General features: G+C 39.3%; 1 protein-coding gene across 1 annotated transcript in view; it reads left to right on the top strand.

The window, feature by feature from the left end:
• The first annotated feature begins 1742 nt into the window (after positions 1-1742).
• FBXO11 (F-box protein 11) overlaps positions 1743-20675 on the top strand; it is a 112779-nt gene continuing 93846 nt past the window's right edge. The window contains exon 1 of the mRNA XM_070798612.1: positions 1743-2755. Within this exon, the coding sequence (XP_070654713.1) occupies positions 2530-2755 (226 nt within the window). The 5' untranslated portion in view covers positions 1743-2529. The remainder of the gene's footprint in view (positions 2756-20675) is intronic.

Here is a 20675-nt window from a genome sequence, read left to right as displayed (position 1 = left end):
AATCAACTACCATAAAAAAATACAAACTATGCCCCATATTTTGCAATTTATTTTTTGCTATCTCCCATAGCACCTTACATAGCAATACATACACAGAAGGAACCAATAAATGCATGCTGGAAACAAAGTAAATTTTTAGAAAAAATAAAGAGTTATGGTCCACTTATAATATGTACAAAGGCATGTAATTTTCCTTTTTTCCTGCTACATTTATTTGAACCAAATCTAAAATTGTACCCATTTGTACCTTGCTAACCACCATAAACATTTGCAGTTCTTCATTGTAAGCCTCCCTCCTCGATTTTTTTCTTGAGAAGGAAACTTAGATCTAAGTTTCTCCATTGTCAGGACCAAAGAGAGCTCATCCCAAAATTAGAGAATGTTTTAAAATTAAAAACAGTATTATGTAATCCAAAGTAAATTCTTATTTAAAGGGAGGGAAACCTGAAAGCTAGAAACGTAAAGTATTTTGCCCAGAGGCATACATCAAGTCAGAGACTCAAACACCGGACACCACAGTGGTTCTCACTGTTTCTCTCTCCCCTCCTAAAACACACACTTCCCCGCTCTTACCCCTACTTCTCTTATTGTACTTTGTAACCACTTAGTCATCCACCTCAAACCTAAGACAGAGCACCTGGTCAAACTGAAATGAGAAAGAAATCACCTGAAGATCGAAAATCAGAGAATCAGGTAAACTGCCAGTTTTACCATTTCCACAAGGTGACAAACAAAAGAGAGAGAAAGAATAGAGAAAGGATACTTTTTCAGTCATCACAACAGCAGCGAGGGAATAAAAACACGTTTTCCCTGGAGAGAGATTACCTCGAGGGGACCAGATACAGACACAAAAGATAATTCCCCTTGGGGCTTTTCTTTTCCTCTGAGTTTGTGAGATCTAAAAAAATAAAAATTAAAAAATTAAAACGTGTATCACAAAACAATCACCACCTCAACACATTTACTTCTCTTTTCTCAACTATTATTTCCCCAAACGTTATAGATACTGCGTCTTCAGTAAGTAAACTGACCAAAGGTCTATTCCCTATTGATCACAATCTTTTCAAGATTTAGATGACTCCTTTTAGACTACAAGTAGGAACCGACTTCTAACTTCGGTTCCCGAGCTCAAAGCTCGGTAAAGTGGATCTTCAAGGTTTAGCAAATACCCTCAGCTGAACTAAAGGGTACAGAATCTCTAGCGCTCCCTACAGCTCAGAGTTTGAACCTACCTACCACAAAAAAACCCCAGTTATCAAAGATTGGCTACCTCGCTCTACTTTTCTTTTCCGCTTAAAAAATCGGATGGGGAGGGGGGCGGGGAGAGGTTGAAACGGCGAACCGAAGGCTTAATCACTTCTCCCCATTACATCAGCAGCCCCCGCCCTTTCCTCCGAGCACCTCCTCTCCTAGAACCGTCGCTACGCACTAGCGCTCTCTTCATCCACCCCCCGCTCTATTATATGCCCTGATACCTCCCCATTATCACCCGCCCCACCACACTCCCCCTCTCCTCCTTCCCCCACCTCCTTAGCGGGGGAGGGAGGAAACCCGAGAGAGGAAACAGGGCGTTGAAGGAAGGGACTTGGCGATAAGAGCACAGGTCCCATTGGCCCGAAGGTTGTATGAGCGCCTCCCATTGGCTCCTTGGCAGGAATCCCCGCCCCTCTTCTTCTCCGCCCATTTGCCCCTCCCCCCGCCGCTCCACGGCCCTCCCCCGCGCCCCCGGCCAGCCCCGCGGCGGGGAGGGACCGACTGGGCGAGTGGTGGCTCCGGCGGTGTCAATGGCTCCTCCTGCCACGGAGCAGCAGCAGAAGCAGCGGCGACGGGGCTGAGGAGGAGGAGGAGGAAAGGCTCCTTTAAGGAGGAGGAACGACGACGCCTCTTTTTCCCCCTATCTCCTCCCTTCACACTCATTTCCCCTTCGCCGAGGAGAGAAGGGGGGGAGGAGAGAGAAGAGGCCGAAGAAAGAGAGAAAAAATTCCTCTCAGAAATCTCTTTCAGGGGGTGTGGGGGGGAGGAAGAGGAAAAAAAAAAGAGCCGGGCGCCCCCTGCTCCCTCCCTCCCTTCTCTCCCTCTCTTCTCCTCCTTCTCCCTTCCTCACCCGCCCGCCCACTCCCCCCGCCGCCGGAGACGCCGCTCGGGAGTCGGCGGGACCAGGGTCTGTGTCCTCAGCCGCCGACGCCGCGCTTCGCCTCTGGATCCCCAGGCGGGCGGACGCCCTTTCTTTCTTTCTCTCGCTCTGCCCGTCTTTCTGTCTCCGTCCCTCGCGGCCGCCCCGCCCGGCGGCCTCGGCCTTCCCCGTGCGTCAGGCCCGCCCGCCTGGCCTCGCTCGGTCTCTGTCTCCGCGGGCCTTTCTCTTGACTCGGGGTCCCGCTCGCCCCTCCGCCCTTACCATCTCCCCTTCCCCTCGCCCCCTTTCCTTCCTCCCCCCCTCTCCCCACCCCCTTCTCCCGCCCCGGAGCTCGCGGTGCGTGTGCGTGTGTGTGTGTGTGTCCCTCCGCCAACGCCGCCACCTCAGCCCGGCAAATGAACTCCGTCCGAGCCGCCAACCGGAGACCCAGGCGAGTGTCGCGGCCGCGCCCGGTGCAGCAACAGCAGCAGCAGCCTCCGCAGCAGCCGCCGCCGCAGCCGCCCCAGCAGCAGCCGCCGCAGCAGCAGCCTCCGCCGCCGCCGCAGCAGCAGCAACAGCCTCCGCCGCCGCCACCGCCGCCTCCGCCGCTGCCCCAGGAGCGGAACAACGCCGGCGAGCGGGGTAAGGCCGCGCTCTTTCCCCGCCGCCCGCCGGCTCGGGCGCCCGGCCGGCGGGACCCGCGGGGAGGGAGGCCGGGCGGGCGGGGGCGGCTTGTGCGACTGGGGGGTGGGAGAAGGGAGGCAGAGCGGAGGCGGGTCCCCCGGTGCCGCAGTGTCAGCTCAGCCCGGGCCCCGGCCGGCAGGAAAAGCCGCGGCTTCCCGACTCGCCTGGGCTCTTAGCTCAGGCCGCGCTTTGTTTGGTTTCGGGGGCTCGGCACCCTCTTCCCCCGACGCATCCCTCTGGTTTTTGAGCTTGCTTACGGACCCCGCAGCAGTCTGTTGGTGGGTGGGGGGAAGGCGAAGGGTGGGATCTCTCCTATTTCGGCTGCCTTCCACGGTTTGGTCTCCTGTTTCTAATGGAAGATTGGGGGGGACAACTGGGAGTGATCGGGTGGTTAGGGATGGCTGGGGAACTTATTTTTCCCCCTTTTCTCTGTTAGCCTCCCCCTTCCTGTGGAGGAGGGGAGAGGGGGAGTTGGAGTGGTCGGTGGTGTTGGCCGGGGAACTTGTTTCCCCCGCCCCCCCCTCCCCCCCCAGTCACGGGGTAGGGGGAGCGGCGACTCTTCTCCCAACCTCGTAATGTTTGCTGCGCAGTTTGGCTTTAGTTACAGAACCCCTGGGAAGGACCCGTTAAATTAAGACCTTTAAATAAATAAATATAGAATCCATCGGCCATTTCCAGCCCCCTCCCTCGCGTGCGGTGCAGTTACCCTTCCGCTGTATCGACTCCCCTCTCGCTTGTTCTCCCCTAGCATACCCCCACGCCACCATGGTGCCCCTCCGTCTCCCAGTGGGATTTGAACGCCCCTTCCTTAGAACTGGCCTCTTGTGGGAGAGAGTGCGTGTGTTTGTGCCTGTGTATGTTGTGTCCAGGGCCTAGTGAAATGTGTCATTTGGACCCAACTGTGCAGCTCTGTCTGGTAACCACCATTGTCTAAGGGCTGAGGCTCCCGGGGGTTGGATTCTTGCTTTAGCAAAAATAATGTTCAGTTCTACTTAGATGATGTTATTTGGGTAGGTTTCGGAGATGCGGTGTTGCACCTTGATCTCCAAATGTAACTATTCTGTTTATTAATTAGCTGCTCTCACTGGGGGTGGAGGTCAGTACCATATTTATGTGTACGGTTGTTGTTTTAAGGAGGAGGGGAATTGTTAGGAGACATTTTGCGTGTTTTCGTTGGTGGATTAAGGTTAATTTTACGTGCGTTGGTTGTCACACCTTCTTTGGCTGAGGGAATTAAGATTAAATGCCTTTTAAAAATTATACAGTCTTTCCTTAAAAATTGTTTCTTTGTTGTACGTGATCAAAATACCGAACAAATCAAAGAGGGAGATGATAATTGAAAAATAGTTTAAACGGTTTTCACTGGTTACTGTTACAGATAGTCCTTGTGAAAGCAGTTTACTATACGTTGCTTGAAAGAATGTGATCTTTCAAGCCAGTTAGAGGTCTTGTGCTACATTACTGGTAAATGTGTTTTAATGCTTCTTTGATACATTTACAGGGTTTTTTTTTTGTTAATTAAAAGTACAGTTTCATCATTTCCTTTTGTATTTGCATATCAAGGTTCTCCTGTGTTTCATTCAAATAATAGTCAAGTCTCAGAATTGACACTATATGTAATAGAGTTGACTAATTTTTTTTTTTTAAAGCAATGACATTGGGTTGAAATCCTAGGGTAATAAGGATTCTATTGCTAGAAGTAAGCTTTTTCAAGATATACTGATTTGTTACAGTGAATCAGTACATTAACAGTGAATCAGACTCTTTCAGCCAAACTCAGTCTGTGTATTTTTAAATGTTAATTCTGAATTTTTTCATTTGTGTGTATTTTCAACTTAGTTGAGGTACTTACATTTGATCACTTTCCTTCATTTGTTTAAAATTATTAGCTACTAAAGTCTATTTCCTTTTGAAGTAAAAGTTACTTGGTCACATGCCAGAGTGTCATTTTTCTTTTCATTGATATCCATAAACTGACTAAGATGTTCGTGAATCAGAATTTCAGTATGTGCCCAACCAAATGGTAAATCAAATTCACTGTAGAATTGTTGTTGCTTTGCTGCTGCTAGTAGAAACTGTTCCATGCTGGCACAGAGAGGAAAAGAACTGCTGATTAGCCTTCAGGGAAAATGCTATGGGTCTTTTTGGAGGGCAAATAAATGGCCTTAAGATGAATTAAAAGACTAAAATTGGAAAAAGTTTGCTAGTGTTATGTAAAAAATAGTAATTCTTTGAAAACTGGCGTTTTTTTTAATTTTAAATGTACAGTTTTCATAATGATCAGAAGTTAGCCAAGAAGAATACTCTTTTAACAATTTTACGAAGTATGCAAAGTGTCACTATTTCTGGTTTGAATAGGAAAGGTTTGGTTGTTGTTGGTTTGAAAATATACTGGGTTTCATAATTTTGACAAGGTAATTAAGGAACTACAGCTAAGCTTATGCATAGGCCCGTTTTAGTTTTTACTAACTCTTAATGGATATGTAACCCTTGCATTAGAATCGTGGATAGAGTTACATAATAGTGGATCAGAGAGCTTTCAGAGTAGGGAACTGAAGTGAGACTCACTGTTTTAAGACAAGTTAACTCAATCTGTATATAAAATCATTTATTTCATGTAAAGGGTGGACTTTAGGCTTCTGAGTGGTAGTAAGTTATAGGAAAGTATTTTCAAGCAAAAATTCTGTCGGAACTGGTTTTTAGTTGCTTCTGTGCCCACAGGTTAGTCTTAAAAATTTCCTTGATACCTCCTTTTAAAATGTATATATGTTTGAGTGTTGTAATGGCCAGTGAAACAAACCATATGGAGTGAAATCTTATGCGGACTTTTTAAAGGCAGGAGATTTGCTTACACCCCAAATGGGAGATAATCAGCCTGGGTGTTCCATGGAATGCTGTCTTCTCGCATGGTATCTGAAGCGGTCTGCTGTCTAAAGATGGAATACAAATCATTAGCATTTTTAGGCTTTTATTTTAAATCTTGGGTTTAGGATTTCACATACTACTTTTAGCTAGTAGAAAATAATTTGTGTTCCACATAGGAATACTTTGATAATATATTCCAGCTTCAGTGAAACTGAAAGTATGTGGGGTTGGATTTTATATATTTGTTTTCTTTTAAAATCCCGAATGAGTTTTTGCGACTTGTTCTGCTGAATTTATCATGAAATCTATTTGGCAGTCTTGTTTTAGAAATATGTCTGAGGAACGCTTACACATCTGCAGAAGTGCTACGTATTCTGAGCATTTTTAGGATTTAGTTGAAATTGATTACTTTGATTAGGTATTAAATGCACATGATTTAAAATTCAAAAGTCTTTTTCCTACAACTGCCTTCAGCTCCCAAATTTTCCTGCCTGGAATCAACCTATTGATTACTATGTCTGTTACTAGTTTCTCATTATGTTTTAATAAAAGATGAAGTTTGACTTATGAAAATCTTGATATGAAAGTTTTGGAAAATAAGTGTAATTGCCTAGTTATTGGCAAATTCATAAAGTTGAAATGTTGAAATTTTAACTGGGTTATTATATATAGTTCAAGAATTTAATGAATTATAACAGTATATTAATGGATTTTGCTATTTCTAGTCTGAAATAATCATATAGAGTAAAAATGTAATCAGTCTGTGTAATCTCCTATTTGTGAGATTAAAATCTCACCTATGATCCTGGATTTATAGTTGTTGCTTTTTTTTTTTTAAGTGAGCTTTTAAAATAATTTGGTGAATATATAGTATTACATAAAATATTCCTTAGTGGCTGCATATTCTGTGGAGCAGTCAGGAAGCTCTTTAGTGTTCTAGTCATGCGTCCTAGTTACACTTTTCTGTGGAGTTGTCCTAGCCCATTATATTTTACCTGTAAGTTCTCCCTACTACTTACAGAGTAAGGAATTTCTGCAATCTTTCCAGATAGAAGAATTCTGGACAAGGAATCTGATTTTTCCTCTTTTAGGAATTAAGTACCATGAGTCACTGCTCTTCCATCTTCTGGCTAACCCTTCGAAATATTTACATCCGTAAGAGGAATGCCGCTTAACTGTGTGTGTGTGTTGGGGCTGGGGGGGGGGTGCTATTTTCTCAACACTTAAAAATTATTTGAGGAATAGAAATGCAATAGTGACAATACTGATGTTAGAGTTCTGCTGATAAGGCCTAAGGCCTGTCCCTATACTGCTTGCCTCTTTTTTTTTTTTTTTTTTTTAAACTGGAAATTCTGGCAAACCCAAGGAAAGGCTAACCAGCTTGGAGATCTATCAGGTAAGGCAAGAATGACCAGTAGATCCTGATCTGTTAGTGAGAATCCCTGAACTTAAATTTGGCAGAATTCAAAGCTAGTGAGTATTTTCTGTCTTTTCCTCTGTTTTAATTTTGGAAGTAATTTATAATAATAAGTTATTTCACCTTGAGGTCTCTTGCTGTCTTAACTGTTCTCTTTTTTATTCCTAACAAGTTACTCGTATTTTGTGTCTATCTTGTCCCATTGGTCTCTGAAGGGTTATTCTGTTTTAGACCTTCCATTTCTCGTTTATCAGTCATTGGAAGTGCATTCTTGTCTTCCAGAAAACTGGTTATTATGTGAGGTTGTAAGCAGGGTGCTCCCAAATTGTAGTTGTTATCCTCTGAAAGCAAATTTATAAAGGCGTAAAATATAAGGGATGAGACGATTGGAGATAGTATGTTGGAAAGAGCTCAGAGTTCGCACTAACTAGAGGTAGGTGCTAAACTTAGCCACACCACTAATGAGCTGTGTGTGTGTGATGTGGGGCAAGAAGTGTAACTGCTCTGAGCCTTACTCTATTATCTTTCAAATAGGGATGGTAACACTTGTCTGACAGTAATTTAAAGATAAGAGATAGTGAAGTACCTATCGAATGGTAGATGCTCAATAAATAGCAGCTCTTTTAAATACTAAAAATAATAGTATGGAACAGAAGCAGCCATTTATAAAACTAAACCTAAGAAATAAAGTATGTATGAGTCACTGAAGAGTTTCTGACATATCCCAAAATGCAGTCCAGGTGATGTGGTATAACCTCAGAGAAACTGATTTGCAATTGTAAATCAGTAATCTTATATCTAATGAATTGAAATATTCTTTGAAAAAAGAATAACAGAAGAAATGGGTATTTGGAGTAATAAACATGACTGTTTCTTACGTACTAGAGTATGTGCCAGATACTTTTCTTATATACTATCCCTCTTAGCAATTCTGTACGATGACTGTGACACAGCAGTGATCGTACTTAGTAAGTAGCAGAGAATTTAAAAAATGATTTATATATCCTAGTCCTTACATCAAAAGGAGATACTGAAATACATTTGACCGAGTATCTTCATCACCTCCAGAGAAAGGAATCTCCTAACCCTTGCAGCAAGTCACTCTTCTATCCTATCCCACCTATCTGATGGATGTTATAGTAGTACGATGCCATTGATAGTTAAGTCATTTGGTTTCACATTTCTAAGTAGCTTTCTGATCATAATTTTACTTCATGTTTCCAGATGAGATTGCAGTGATTGGCCCACATGTTTTTCCAGTTTGTTGATGAGATCACTAAGCAGTCATTGTACAAAGAAGGTTAGATTTCCCTTGACTTACTCATAAGTTGTGAATAAAGGGTGTTAAGTCATTTTTTAGCTCATAGTTATAGATTGGACTATTTCAGGAAAGAAACATACGAGTTAAATTAGACTTCAGTGGGAATTTTGACAGATTTGTAGACTAAGTACTCTTTACTCTTTTCTCACCATAATTTGGTGTCCTAACATGCATAACTTGATGTCTTTACATGCATAGCTTGAGGTTTTTGTATAAGTTTGGTTAATACATGTGCTTGAACTTAATCCTTAGAAAATAGAGAAATGAAACCAACTAACTTCCTTTACTTAATTTATTTTAATTGAAGGCAAATATTGAAAGTATTTACTTTGAAAATGAATATGTTGTGTATTTTTTATTTTAAAAGATATGAAAGTAAGATAGTATAGTTAAAAGCAAACTTAAATCATATCATGTAAGTTAGTTGCTTGTTCTCTCAGGTTCTAAAAATCCAATTGTCAAATGTTCTGCTTTTCTAGCAAATGGAAAATGGTATGACCGTGTTCAACAGAGGAGAAAACATTAAACACTGTCAACTGGAGAACCTTAAAACATTAATGGGACTTCCCTGGTGGCCCAGTGGTTAAGACTGTGTACTTCCAATGTAGGAGGCATAGGTTCAGTCCCCAGTCAGGGAAGTTCTGCATACTGCATGCACTGTGTGGCCAAAAAAAAATTTTTTAATGTATACTTTCACGTCTCATTAGAGATGAGGTGCCATTCATCTTTTCTGTGAGGAAAGGCAACTTTTCCCAAAGTTTAGAAATAATTTGAGTGGTAGAAATGGGGTAAGAAACTGCTTTAAAATTATTTTTCTGTTAATGGTGATAATATAGCTTTCTTGTAGTGTACACTCAACCCTCAGATGATTGAGTTGGGTTGTATCAATCTTTGACTGCTGAAAGTTTGTGAGGAACTATGTGAATTCAGCCTTTGGTGTTGGTTTCTTTAGTACGACGTGTTGCTGGCTGATTTGAATCAGTTTAGCCTTTGCTGACTCTACTTGGGTTTAGATAAGAGAACTCTTTTTGCACTCAAGTATTGATTTTGTATCTTGCATCCATACTATATAATTGTGTGTGTATGTATACATGTGTATGTATGTGTAAGAACACATGGCCTTATGAGGCTCTTAACACTTAAGAGTAAGCAAGTGGGGGAAAGGAAAGACATAGTCACCTGTTGTAGCTTGAGGATTGGTGTGTGTGTGTGTGTGTATGTGTATGGGCTTCCCTGGTGGCAGCTAAGTTACTAGTAATTGATCTACATTTTTGAAAAAAAAAAATAAGAACTGAGTAGAATTTAACAATGGCAAGTGGGAGTCATTCAAGTTTGTATCATGGCAGAGAAGATCAAAGAAGACTTGTTTAAACGAGAATGGGTGAAGATGGTATATTTTGGAATTTAGTATTTTTGGCAAACTGTATGATAAAAGAAAGTGTAGAATTGCTCATTTTTCTTCTTTATATAGAAGAACTTTCTTACAGTTGTTTGTTAGAAGTGGAAACAAAACTTTGCATCACTGTGTCATACACTGAAACTTAAGTAATAGTTGTGCATCCACTGTGCCTCAATTTTTAAAAAGTTGTGTGTATATGTGTCCTTAGTCATGTCTGACTGTTTGTGACTCCATGGACTGTAGCCCACCAGGCTCCTCTGTCCATGGAATTTTCCAAGCAAGAATATTGGAGTGGGTTGCCATTTCCTCTTATAGGGGGTCTCCCAACCCCGGGGTTCGAACCTGCATGTCTTGGATTGGCGGGTGGATTCTTTACCACTGTGTCACTTGGGAAGCCCAAAAAAAGTAGACACAGTTGTGTGTGAGTGACTGATATCTTTGTAATCCTTTGAAATGGATTTGCAATTTGAAGAAACTGATTATTTGCTCAAATTTTGATATTTTAAGCCCAGTAAAATTGATAGGAGAAATAAGCAATTTGGAGGAAGACTTTCTAGGATGGAGTGCTCTCTCACAGGCAAAATGAGCACATCAGAGGAGAGGGAGACTAAAAGATTTTTTTTTTTTCCAAGAATCGCTTACCTTACATGTTTATTTTCCCTGATGAAGTACTTCTGAACCTTAGATTTTTCTGAAGTTTTACTTTTTCCCCCCAAAAGAGTAATTTTGAGTTGATTGGAAAAAAGAGAAAGAATTTGAGCAGGTACAAATGACAATATGTGTAAGTCATTTACATTAGCAGTGGTAATTTGGATTAGAAACTGTCTGTACATGAACAGAGGAGCCTGGCGGGCTACAGTCCATGGGGTCACAAAGAGTTGGACATGGCTGAGCAACTTGCATATGGATATGGATATATAACTTTATATAATCTATATGTGTATTATTATATATATAAATACAACTACATTTAAATTGTAGACATACAGTTTAAGTATTACAATTAAGTTGTAGAAATACAGTTAGAAATTCTACAATTTAAGTTGTAGAAATAATTTTTATGAGCTTTTTTTTAAAGTTTTGGTGAAAGTATACAAGTACACACAAATCACTGATACAGCTTGATGCCTTTTTGCAAAGTGAACATGTCTGTGTAATCAGTAATACCTAGATCAAGAAATAAAATATTAACAACATCCTAGATGGGCAAAACTTCTGTTTACTTTATAAGAAATGGAAGATAAAACAGCTTTAAGACAAATATGGATATGGCCCCTTATGTTGTAACAACAATTTATTTCAGATACTAGTGTTTTTCTTAAATCTTTGGATATTTTCGCTTGTGTATCCTTTAACATAGAGAAAGAAATGGCAACCCACTCCAGTATTCTTGCCTGGAGAATCCCATGGACAGAGGAGCCTGGTGAGCTACAGTCCGTGGAGTCACAAAGAGTTGGACATGGCTGAGCAACTAACACACACACTTCCTTTAACAATTCAATGTTAGGAAGCTTACCCATCAACTTAATATGCTGAAGTTTTCCCCACAGATCATTGTTATTGTTCCATCGCTAAGTCATGTCCGTCTCTTTGAGACCCCTTCACTATCTCCTTAAGTTTGATCAGATTCATGTCCATTGAGTTGGTAATGCCATCCAACCATCTCATCCTCTGTTGCCCGCTGCCCCTTCCCTCACTCTTTCCCAGCAGCAGGGTCTTTTCCAATGAGTTGGGTCTTCCATCTGGTGGCCAGCGTATTGACGCTTCAGCATCATTCCTTCTAGTGAATATTCCTTTAGGATTGACTGGTTTGATCTCTTTGCTGTCCAAGGGACTCGCCAGAATCTTCTCCAGCACCATAGTTCAAAAGCATAAATTTTTCAGCCGAAGATCATAGGTTAGGTTATTTTGAGGAGAGAGGAAGTCTTGTTTTTATATTTAAGGATTTTTAAAACTAATGTGGAGCATAATATGTGATTCTGAGTCTTCATTCCAAAAACTGTTGTTTCTCTTTACTACTGCCATAAATATTTTTGATTCTGCGTTTCAGTTTCTAACTACTTTTTCTAACTGCTGTTAGTAGTTCACACTGTTTCTACTTTTTTAAACTTACCCTTTTAACTTCTGTGAAAATATTTTGCTGTTGTTCAGTCAGTTATTTCATTTTATTTATTGTTTTTCTGCGTATTTTGTCTCATCTTTTGTTATCTTACATTCAACTTATTTTTAAATTATAAAACTTTCACAGAAAAATTGTGGCACATTTTGCTTTCAGCATTGTATTTTTAGTCCTTGACCAGATCTCTTCATTCCTTTCACATGGGAAGAAGGTGTAAAAATGCCTCTGCCAGCATCATTGATAAGTTCTTCATCAAGTGAAAGCTTGTGCTGAAGTGCTAGTGATTTATAAGCTTGTACACTTTATGATACAAGTATCCCCTGAGAATGACAGATGGGCTCTGTTCTTAAGGAACTACTTGATTGAAACTGCTGGTACAGTAGCCTTAGATACCAGAGGAGTAAGATTTCGTTATTTCATGTCTGGTCTTTCAGCACTTAACAGTCCAGTGTTAGTACTAACAGTTGTTCTTTCTTGTCTGCAACAAGCAGTGTGAAGATTGTCACCTTCCTTTCCATTTTATCTTATTATTATTATTTTAACATATAGCCACATTCAGTGATTGTTGCTTGTTAAATTTGGTAGGGATAGGAGCTTTTCAAAGTGGCTTGCTTATACTTTTCTCTGCAGTGGTTTCTTCTTTTTGCAGTAGTTGTTTTTTAATTAGGAGATTTTAAATAAGTTGATTTTTGAAATGCTCCGAAACCCTTTCTGTATCATTTGTGTTACCAATATAAACCAGCAAGATCTAAATTTGGGTGGTGGTAGTGTTCTAGAGACTGAATATAAATAGCATTTCAGATCAAGATGTCTTGTAAATAAGTGGGTTGATATTGTTTTCATTGTCATCTGATATGTATTTTTAAAGAATGAGTGTGTGTGTGTCTGGCGTTTCATTTGTAACTTTATCATTAGACAGTTTGCAAGACCAAAGTCTCTTAGTGGAATTTTCATTTCAATGCTATTAAGATAAAGTTTTGTTACGACTCCTTACTCATTACTGTATGTTTTACCCTTTAGTTATTTATTGAATTACCTTTGTGCCACACTTAGAAAGTTACTGCAACCTAAATATTAAGCCAAGTTGTGGTGCTTTGATGTAACTGAGAAAGAAACATGTACCAAGTAAAGGAAACTACCCAGAGTTGGAGTCATTCATCTTGTTTTCATGGTATTTGTCCTTCTTCATTACATTCATTGTTTTGCCCTTACATCCAGAAACTGAGAATAGATTTAGATCATGTTGCTAGAATTTAAGCTCAATTGCAGAAATAAACATTTTCAGGTTTTTCATAGCATCTGTAATCCCACATACCTAGTAGTTATAACTCTAAGGATGCTTTATTGGATTTTTCTGATTCTGTCTCAGTATCTCTATTGCGGTTTCTCACAGGGAACCTGTTCTCTGTTTCTGAATTATTTGGTTTGAGAACCTATTAGCTGAAGTCTTTAATGCTGAAAAACTGAGCTGGGAGATCTGGAGGTAGTGAATTTAATCTGAGTCTGTAAAGTTAAGTCTGGTTTTAGAGGGCTAGAAAAATGTCACATAACAATCATAGACATAATTTGATAACATATGCATAAACATGGTGAAACTGGGAATGTGTACTCGATATTGTGAAGTGTCTAAAATTGTTTGGTAAAATGTTAACAATAATGTCTTAGGATGATGGGGGTGAGATGATTTTAATTCTTCCTGCAATTTTTTGTTTTTCAAAGACTGTATGGAATCTGGAAGGGGGAGGAGTGTGTGTGTGTGTTTAAGAATTTAGTAGTTCTAATTGTGATGTGAAGTCTTTCTACTTGGTTTGATGACATAGTCCCCACGTGGGTCATTTTAAATGTGAATAAAAGCTTAAAACTACATTTTTCAATGCTATTAAGTGTGTTTTAAATGCTTATTTATGGACATTTTGGGGTTTTATATTCGTTATAACTTTAGGATAGTTACATAACTGTGTCATGTATAGGAAATGAGGATAACTGATGATCAGAAAGTCAAAATTCAGAATTTAAAACAAAATTTGATATTTGGAAGTTTGAGCCAATGATTCTGCCTTTCCAGGATGCCTGTAACAGTAGATTATGGTAATAAATACATAAAAATAAAATTTTAATTGCATGCCTGACTGAATGATGAAAGATGGAAATTTAGTGTACAAACGAACTGAATAATTAGGTGAATAAAAGATTTATTATTGTTCACAACAGATGGATGCTTGTTTTGTACCCTGGTGGTAAGGGTTCATGACTATTTGATAATTTTATATGGGAGAATATTTTCTTTTCATAAAACTGGTATTAGTGCTGAAGAAATTAATGGCTATCAGTTAATTAAGTTCAAGCAGAAATTGCTATGGGAAATCGTTTCATCATTGCCCGTTTTTTAAAAAAAAAACACATCCTTTCCTTTTTAAGATATTATATTCGAAGCAGTTTTAGATTGTGGGATCTACTGAGTTTGGGAATAAATAAAAACCTGGCAATGTCTTTCAAAAAATATGGACCTTTGAAGTTTAAATTTAGTAATTAAATTCACAATTAACTCATCTCATCATTCACCTGACTAGTCTTCTGATTATCTTACAGAGTCTTTATAAACCTAAACCGGGAGAAAACAAGCATTTTCCTCAAAATACACTAGAACTTTCATTGAATGAGGTGAACTGTTTGGCTTTTTAATTTTGTTTTTATAGTTCAGTTCAGTGGCTCAGTCGTGTCCAACTCGTTGCAACCCCATGAACCACAGCACACCAGGCCTCCCTGTCCATCACCAACTCCTGGAGTCCACCCAAACTCATGTCCATTGTGTTGGTGATGCCATTCAACCATTTCATCCTCTGTCGTCCCCTTCTCCTCCTGCCCTCAATCCCTCCCAGCATCAGGGTCTTTTCAAATGAGTCAGCTGTCCGCATCAGGTGACCAAAGTATTGGAGTTTCAGCTTCAACATCAGTCCCTCCAATGAACACCCAGGACTGATCTTGAAAGTGAAAGTGAAGTTGCTCAGTTGTGTCTGACTCTTTGCGACCCCATATACTGTAGCCCACCAGGCTCCTCTGTCCATGGGATTCTCCAGGCAAGAATACTGGAGTGGGTTGCCATTTCCTTCTCCAGGGGATCTTCCCGACCCAGGGATTGAACCCAGGTCTCCCGCATTGCAGGCAGATGCTTTAACCTCTGAGCCACCAGGGAAGCATATGGTTTATGGCTTCCCAGGTGGCTCAATGGTAAAGAATTTGATTGCCAGTGCAAGGAGACGCAGGAAACTTGGGTTCAATCCCTGGATCAGGAACATCTCCTGAGGTAGGAAATAGCAACCCACTCCAGTATTCTTGCTGGGAGAATCCCATGGACAGAGGAGCCTGGTGGGCTACAGCCCATAGGACTGCAAAGAATTGCACACAGCTGAGCATGAACACACACTAATACGGTTTAAGGCAAATCAGTCATTAAATGTAGATTCTAGGTAATAATCATGGTTTTATGAAGAACTGATTACAGATAAATGTAAAGTATTTTTCTGTACTAGTGACTTTTGGTAGGTGAAGAGAGAACAAGAACAACAGAGCCAGATTTAAATAAGACATTTTATTCTTTTATGAAGGAGTCATATTGATTTTGTGGTAGTTGGGAGAACTTTTTAAAAGTTGTATTGTCTGGAATCTACAACTTTTTAAAATAGTGCTAGACATTTGCAAATAGATACTTACTAAATGGTTCTTTCTATTTCCTTTCCCTCTCCTGGACTCAAATTTGTTCACATAATCACTGATTTAAGTGACTGAGCATATTAACTTCATGGATGAGTTCTTAAAAGGTGATAAGGTTGAGTACTTAAAAAACCAAAAATAGAAGTCAAATTATTTTGAGTAGTCTAAGAAAAAAGGAATAAACAAATGGGCTTCAATCTTTGTAGAAATAACCAAAAAATGAGTAGTAACTAAGAAGGATTGAGCCAGAAGAATTAAGCAGAAAGTGATTTGGTATATAGTTGAATGAATCATCCTGAAGGATGTGTGCACATGTAAACACATGGTATAATATCATCGTAGTTTTGGAATGGTTGGAAAAAAACATGTATTAGGAAAACGTAAGTGTTACCTTAAAGAGGAACAAGCTAAATGGTAAGTTAAGAATTACTTTCAGGGAAAGTAAAAAAAACTGTCTTTTAAACCTGATCAAGAGAGGTGAAAGACTTAGATGCTGTGAAGTATGTAACATTGATAAAGGAAACTGAGGATAATTCAAAGAAATGAAGATATCCCATGCTTTTGGATTGGAAGAATCAGTATTGTTAAAATGGCCATACTACCCAAAGCAATCTGCAGATTTAATGTGATCTCTATCAAATTACCCTTGGCCTTTTTCACAGAACTAGAACAAATAATTCTAAAACTTACATGGAACCGTAAACTGACCCAGAATTACTAAAGCAGTCCTGAAGAAAAAGAACAAAGCTGAAGGCATAATTCTCCCAGCCATCAGACAATACTGCAAAGCTACAGGAATCAAAACAGCATGGTATTGGCACAAAAACAAATATATGGATCGGTGGAACAAAATTGAGAGTCCAGAAATAAACCCACATACCTACCAATCAGTTAACCTTCAACAAAAGAGGCAAGAATATACAATGGAGAGAAAAAGCTCTTTAGCAAGTGGTGTTGGGAACACTAGACAGCTGCATGAAAATTAGTGAAGTCAAAACACTCTTGCATCATACACAAAAATAAACTCAAAATGGGTTAAAGACTTAAATATGAGGCATGACACAATAAAACAGAGGACATGGGCAAAAAGCGTTTTATGACATAAATTGTACCAGTGTTTTCTTAAGGCCAGTTTCCCAAGGCAATAGAAATAAAAGCAAAAGTAAACAAATGGGACCTAATCAAACTGAGAAGCTTTTACACAGTGAAAGAAACCATAAACAAAACTAAAAGGCAACCTACAGACTGGGAGAAAATGCTTGCAAACAATGCAACCAGCAACGGCTTAATTTACAAAATATACCAACAGCTCATATAACTCAATAACAACAACAACAATAACAACCCAAATCAAAAAATGAGCAGAAGACCTAAACAGACATTTCTCCAAAGGAGATATACAGGTAGCCAACAGGCACATGAAATGATGCTCAGTATTGGTATTTATTAGAGAAATGCAAATCAAAACAACAATGAGATATCATCTCACACCAGTCAAAATGGTCATTATTTTAAAAATCTATATGTAACAAAAGCTGGAGAGGGTGTGGAGAAAAGGGAACCCTCCTACACATTTGGTAGGAATGTAAATTGGTGCAGCCACTATGGAAAACAGTATGGGGGTTCCTTAAAAAACTAAAAATAGAGTTGCTATATGATCCACTAATCCCACTTGTGGGCATATATCCAGAGAAAACAAAATTTGAAAGACACCTGCACCCTAATGTTCATAGCACTGTTTGCAATAGCCAAGACTCGGAGCACCCTAAATGACCATCAGCAGATGAATGGGTAAAGATGATGTGGCATATATACACAATGGAACAGTACTCAGACATTAAAAAAAAAAAAGAATGAAATAATGTCATTTGCAGCAACATGAATGGACCTGGAGATTATCATACTAGGTGAAGTAAGAGAAAGACAAATACCATATGTTATCACTTATATGTGGAATCTAAAATATGACACACATGAACTTGCTAACAAAACAGACTCACAGATATAGAAAACAAATTTATGGTTACCAAAGGGGAAGGATAAATTAGGAGTTTTAGATTCAGATCAGATCAGTCGCTCAGTCGTGTCCGACTCTTTGCGACCCCATGAATCGCAGCACGCCAGGCCTCCCTGTCCATCACCAACTCCCAGAGTTCACTCAGACTCACGTCCATGTGATGTGAGTCAGTGATGCCATCCAGCCATCTCATCCTCTTGTCATCCCCTTCTCCTCCTGCCCCCAATCCCTCCCAGCATCAGAATCTTTTCCAGTGAGTCAACTCTTCACATGAGGTGGCCAAAGTACTGGAGTTTCAGCTTTAGCATCATTCCTTCCAAAGAAATCCCAGGGCTGATCTCCTTCAGAATGGACTGGTTGGATCTCCTTGCAAGAGTCCAAGGGACTCTCAAGAGTCTTCTCCAACACCACAGTTCAAAAGCATCAATTCTTCGGCGCTCAGCCTTCTTCACAGTCCAACTCTCACATCCATACATGACCACAGGAAAAACCACAGCCTTGACTAGACGAACCTTTGTTGGCAAAGTAATGTCTCTGCTTTTGAATATGCTATCTAGGTTGGTCATAACTTTCCTTCCAAGGAGTAAGCGTCTTTTAATTTCATGGCTGCAGTCAACATCTGCAGTGATTTTGGAGCCCAGAAAAATAAAGTCTGACACTGTTTCCTCTGTTTCCCCATCTATTTCCCATGAAGTGGTGGGACCGGATGCCATGATCTTCGTTTTCTGAATGTTGAGCTGTAAGCCAACTTTTTCACTCTCCTCTTTCACTTTCATCAGGAGGCTTTTGAGTTCCTCTTCACTTTCTGCCATAAGGGTGGTGTCATCTGCATATCTGAGGTTATTGATATTTCTCCCAGCAATCTTGATTCCATCTTGTGTTTTTCCAGTCCAGCGTTTCTCATGATGTACTCTGCATATAGGTTAAATAAACAGGGTGACAATATACAGCCTTGACGAATTCCTTTTCCTATTTGGAACCAGTCTGTTGTTCCATGTCCAGTTCTAACTGTTGCTTCCTGACCTGCATACTATTTTCTCAAGAGGCAGATCAGGTGTTCTGGTATTCCCATCTCTTGAAGAATTTTCCACAGTTTCTTGTGATCCACACAGTCAAAGGCTTTGGCATAGTCAAGAAAGCAGAAATAGATGTTTTTCTGGAACTCTCTTGCTTTTTCCATGATCCAGTGGATTTTGGCGATTTGATCTCTGGTTCCTCTGCCTTTTCTAAAACCAGCTTGAACATCAGGAAGTTCACGGTTCACATATTGCTGAAGCCTGGCTTGGAGAATTTTGAGAATTACTTTACTAGCGTGTGAGATGAGTGCAATTGTGCGGTAGTTTGAGCATTCTTTGGCATTGCCTTTCTTTGGGATTGGAATGAAAACGGACCTTTTCCAGTCCTGTGGCCACTGCTGAGTTTTCCACCAAAGAAGTACCTAATCTTTAGTGAGATGTTATTTACACCAGTATAGGTCATTAATCTAACTTAAATTCATTTTCTCTAGCTATCTTCTGAGGACACAGAAAAATAGCTGAGCAACATTTTTAAGACTTTCAGTCACGTGAAAGTAATTTTTTTTTAAGTGGAAGTATAGTTGATTTACAAGGTTGTGTTAGTTTCTGGTATACAACAAAGTGATTCAGTTTATATATATATGTGGGTGTGCATATATCTTCTTTTTTATATTCTTTTCCATTATGGTCTACTACAGGATGTTGAATGTAGTTCCCTGTACTACACATTAGGACCTTGTAAATCAACTATACTTCCACTTAAAAAAAAAATTACTTTCACGTGACTGGAAGTCTTAAAAATGTTGCTCAGCTATTTTTCTGTGTGCTCAGAAGATAGCTAGAGAAAATGAATTTTAAGTTAGATTAATGACCTATACTGGTGTAAATAACATCTCACTAAAGATTAGGTACTTCTTTGGCTGATGGTATTAGGTGTTTTAATTAAATCTTAGAGGTGGCAAATTAGAAATTATAGAATGTTGGAAATTGAACCATAGAGCCAATTCTTGAGGTTTATTCATTTGTTCAGGTTGGAATTAAAACACAGATTTCCTCACTCCCAATCAGTGCCGATGGTGGTATCTGCTCTTGTTCTGGAATTTTATTTTCATTCTGTTCATTTTTCAGTTTAGTGATTTGTTGAATCTATTGATCTGATAAACTTTTCTGTAATTCCTTAGTTTAAACAATTTTTTGTTTTTGAATACTTGTCTTAGTTAAAAAGAACATGCAAATAAAATTATGGTTTACTTCTTACTGATTGACTTAATTTTTTTTAAATTCTGTTTTGGCTGTGACTGGTTGGGGAAAAAAAGCAATTTTACTATGCAGTGTAAGGTAAACCATGTTGATGACAGGTTCTTGTGGTGATTCCCAGTGTAATTAATTTCAGATGCATAAAAATTGGTTAATGCTTTTGAAGAGGTAGAGTTTTTTTTCACTGAATTCAAGTGTCCGTTTATAATACTGGTGGTATTTCAGATCAATAAGGAAGCGATTTACTGTTTACTAAATGATACTGAAACTTGATTATTCCTTTGGAAAAACATTCAGTTAACTCATTTCATACTGAAAATCATTCAGTAACAAGAAATACATTCCAAATGATTAAAGAGTGCAAATATTTTTTAATTAGGTATAACATGAGATCTACTTTTAAAACAAAATTTTAAGTATATAATACAGTATTGTTAACTATAGGCAAGATATTGTATATCAGATGATGAGAACTTATCTTTCATAATTGAAACTTTATACCCACTGAGTAGCAGCTCTCCGTTTCCTCTTTCCCCTGGCCCTTCTACTCTCTACTTCTGTGAGTTTGACTATTTTAGATACTTAATAGTATTTGTCCTTTGTAACAAGCTTATTTCACTTAGCATAATGTCCTCCTAGTAAGAGCTCAATGTTTTTGTTTAGCCATAGAAGAATAAGAAGAAAGTACTTTTCATTGTAAGCAAGGCCAAAAGTCATTAAAGAAACATCAGGAGATTGACTATACAAAATAAGTTG

The sequence above is a fragment of the Bos indicus genome, chromosome 11, assembly GCF_029378745.1.
Source record: "Bos indicus isolate NIAB-ARS_2022 breed Sahiwal x Tharparkar chromosome 11, NIAB-ARS_B.indTharparkar_mat_pri_1.0, whole genome shotgun sequence".
Lineage (NCBI taxonomy): Eukaryota > Metazoa > Chordata > Mammalia > Artiodactyla > Bovidae > Bos > Bos indicus.
This window is presented reverse-complemented; position numbering and strand designations above follow the sequence as displayed.